The sequence below is a fragment of the Musca autumnalis genome, unplaced genomic scaffold, assembly GCF_047663935.1.
Source record: "Musca autumnalis isolate F117 unplaced genomic scaffold, ASM4766393v1 scaffold_3, whole genome shotgun sequence".
Lineage (NCBI taxonomy): Eukaryota > Metazoa > Arthropoda > Insecta > Diptera > Muscidae > Musca > Musca autumnalis.
In genome coordinates this window covers 94,514,986-94,518,174 of record NW_027411866.1, presented here as the reverse complement: position 1 = coordinate 94,518,174, position 3,189 = coordinate 94,514,986, and the positions used below count along the sequence as shown (strand labels likewise).

General features: G+C 31.8%; 1 protein-coding gene across 1 annotated transcript; it reads left to right on the top strand.

The window, feature by feature from the left end:
* The first annotated feature begins 245 nt into the window (after window positions 1-245).
* Window positions 246-1,140, top strand: LOC141398259 (venom allergen-1-like). The gene is made up of 3 exons (XM_073975536.1): window positions 246-365; window positions 431-825; window positions 885-1,140. The coding sequence occupies exons 1-3, from the start codon at window positions 246-248 to the stop codon at window positions 1,138-1,140; spliced, it is 771 nt and encodes a 256-aa protein (XP_073831637.1).
* The last annotated feature ends 2,049 nt before the right edge of the window (window positions 1,141-3,189 follow it).

The window sequence follows — 3,189 nt, the reverse complement described above, 5'->3', positions numbered from 1 at the left end:
ATTTGTTTATAAGGTTTTTGTTTTATTTGCTTTTCTTCTATTTATTATGCCATGTATTAAGAGGTTTTACATTAAACCAAAGCTGAATAAACAATAGAAACTTTACAAGTTCATTGATTTCTTCATAGACGCCACGTTAATTTGTAGAAACATACCGTAAAAACATATGTAATTATTTTCTTATATAAAAAGAAAACTTTTTACCAAACGATATCAGAACAGTTCGATATCACATTAGAAACGAAATGAATCCATTAATTACAATTTTATCCTTCTTTGCCATAATTGGCCTGGCCGTAGCCACCGATTACTGTAATACATCGGTTTGCAATAAAGGAGTAACCCATGTAGCATGTGGCAGTATGGTATGTTTTAAACTGACATTTGTTTCCTTTTCATAACATTATTGCTAAAATATTTGCTGTTCTAGGGTTTTGGCCCCAAATGTCCCAGTAATGCAGCAGAAGTACCCATGGATGATAATTTTAAAGCACTAATTCTCAGAGCTCACAATGAGAAACGCAATTTAGTTGCTGGCGGTGGTGTTAATGGTTTGGAACCCGCCTGCCGTATGGCCACCATGGAATGGGATGAGGAATTAGCTTACATTGCCAGTTTTAATGCACGTCAATGTCAAATGGTACATGACCAATGTCGCAATACGGAAACCTTTAAATACTCTGGACAAAATTTGGCTTATAGTACTTATTCTGGTACACCAAATTACAACAATCTTTTCCAAAGACTCTTTGACATGTGGTATAATGAAGTGAAGGATGTTAAAATGAGTCACATTAATTCATACCCTGCTGGTTATAGTGGACCGTAAGTTTGAATATCATATTGCTACGCCTTTTTAAATTAATAACTGGTTTTGTTTTAAGGGTTATTGGTCATTTAACTGTCATGATGGCTGATCGTAATGTTCGTGTCGGTTGTGCTGCTGTCACATATGCAACACCCTCTTCTTCATCTAACACTTTTTTGATTACTTGCAATTATGCCACAACTAACATGGTTGGATTCCCAATTTATGCCAACTGCAGCTCGACAGGATCATCGTGTCAGACTGGCAGCAATCCTCAATATCCGAATTTATGTTCCACTTCTGAAAAATATGATGTCAATAAGTGGTTTTAATTTAAGAAATTTACCTCTCTACATATATATTCCTAATATTTCTTATTTTTACTTGTTTTAATCCTCTTTTAATAAATGAAAAATTAACCAAAATTCAAAGATTTATTTGACTTACCAATGCACTTTCACCTTGAAAATTTATTTTATTTCAAATAAGAAGCACACCAATTTTAATTATATTTCACTTATTGACTGAGATTAACTTATTTAAATGTAAATCAAATTAAATATTTTAACAATAAATCAAACAGAAAACTTAAAAATACGTTAGGGAAGATAACTTAGAACTACATTATTGACAATATAGTAGGATAGATATGCAAACAAGGGCGACCCAAAGAATTTTTGATTGGAACTCCTACCCCTTATTTTTTCCATTTTATCCAAATGCCTTATATGGGAAATTTTATGGCGATCGGTTAAATTTAACCTTTGTCAACCTAGCGATATCTGTTTCCATAGTAATTTCTATGGCACCAAAGGTTCATTTTCACGAAAATTCTCTAAAGGTCGCAATTATGGCCCAATCAATGAACAAATTTTACCAGTCCATTGTTGTGGCTAAAAAACCAATAATGCTAAAATTTGAGAAAATCGTATTAAATTTTGATATAGCTCTAATATACATATTTGGTCGATTTTGGGTATTTTGAACCCCATAACTATATCAAAACCCTATCCACAACAATTGGACCAAAATTGCGGCCTTTAGAGAATTTTAGTGAAAATTTAAAATCGAACAAATTAGGGGGTAGGAGTTCCATTTTTTTGTCAAGCTTGTGTACTTATTTATGGTACTCTATAATCGATAATGCAGCTCTAAGTTAAAATATTTAAATAGGTTTACATTGAAATAAGTTAAGTTTAATATCAGACAATTAAAGAAATATAATTTATATTGGTGTTGTTCTAATTTAAAATAAAATAAATGTTCAAGGTGAAAAGCACTTTCAGCACTCACCGTGCTCTTCAACCAACTTTAAATGGAAGGTGCTTACACCTAAGAAGTTTTTGCGGATTCTGAAACTACAAAAAAATCAAAAAACAAAAAAAAAAAAAATATGGGTGCACTTTTTAAATAGATTGCGGTCAAAGTTCACATTTTTAGTTTTTTTTTTAGATTTTCACAAATTTGCTGGGAAACCGCAAGTCCTATTAAAATGTAGGTTTTACCATTTTTGAGATATAGAAGTTGAAATTTTTATAATTTACTGACTGTTTCGTCTCCCTATAGAACAAGGGCATGACTGCAATTTCCCAACTTAAACTTATATATCTCTTACAGCTATAATATTTTCCCATTTCCATAAGCCTTACCGTTTTCCAGCAAATCGTGAAAACCCAACATATCTCAAACATGGTAAAACCTACAAAAACACCATAAAGGACAATCTTGTAGTGAATTTTCACTGCTACAAAATTTCTGTAGCCCCATTTTGATCGGACTTGCGGTTTCCAAGCAAAATCGCGAAAACCTTAAATAAACCTAAAAATATGAACTTTGACCGCGATTTATTTAAAAATCCCTCCAGCGACTTTGTTTTATAAGGAGGCGATACAGTCTGTGTATAGTCCCAATTTGAACTTCTATATCTCAAATATGGTAAAACCTACGAATATATCAGAAAGTCAGTCTTGTAGAGAATTTTCACAGCTACAATATTTTCTCTAATACCATTTCGGTAGGACTTGCGGTTTCCAAGCAAAATCGTGAAAACCTAAAAAACCCCTATAAATGCCAACTTGAATCGCTATTTATTTAAAAAACGCTCCTGTATTTTTTTTTTTTTTTTTTTTTGGTTTATTGACTTGTCTCATCCGTGAACATTGTAGTTTTAGAATCCGCAAAAACTTCCCAGGTGTAAGCACATTCCATTTAAAGTTGGTTCAAGAGCACGGTGCCATTTCAGTCATATCAATCATAAAATTTTGGTTAATTTTTCATTTATTAAAAAACAAAAACGATTAAAACAAATAACAAATCAGAAACATCAGCAATATATATACATACATATACATACATATATATTTATATATGTATTTCTTAAA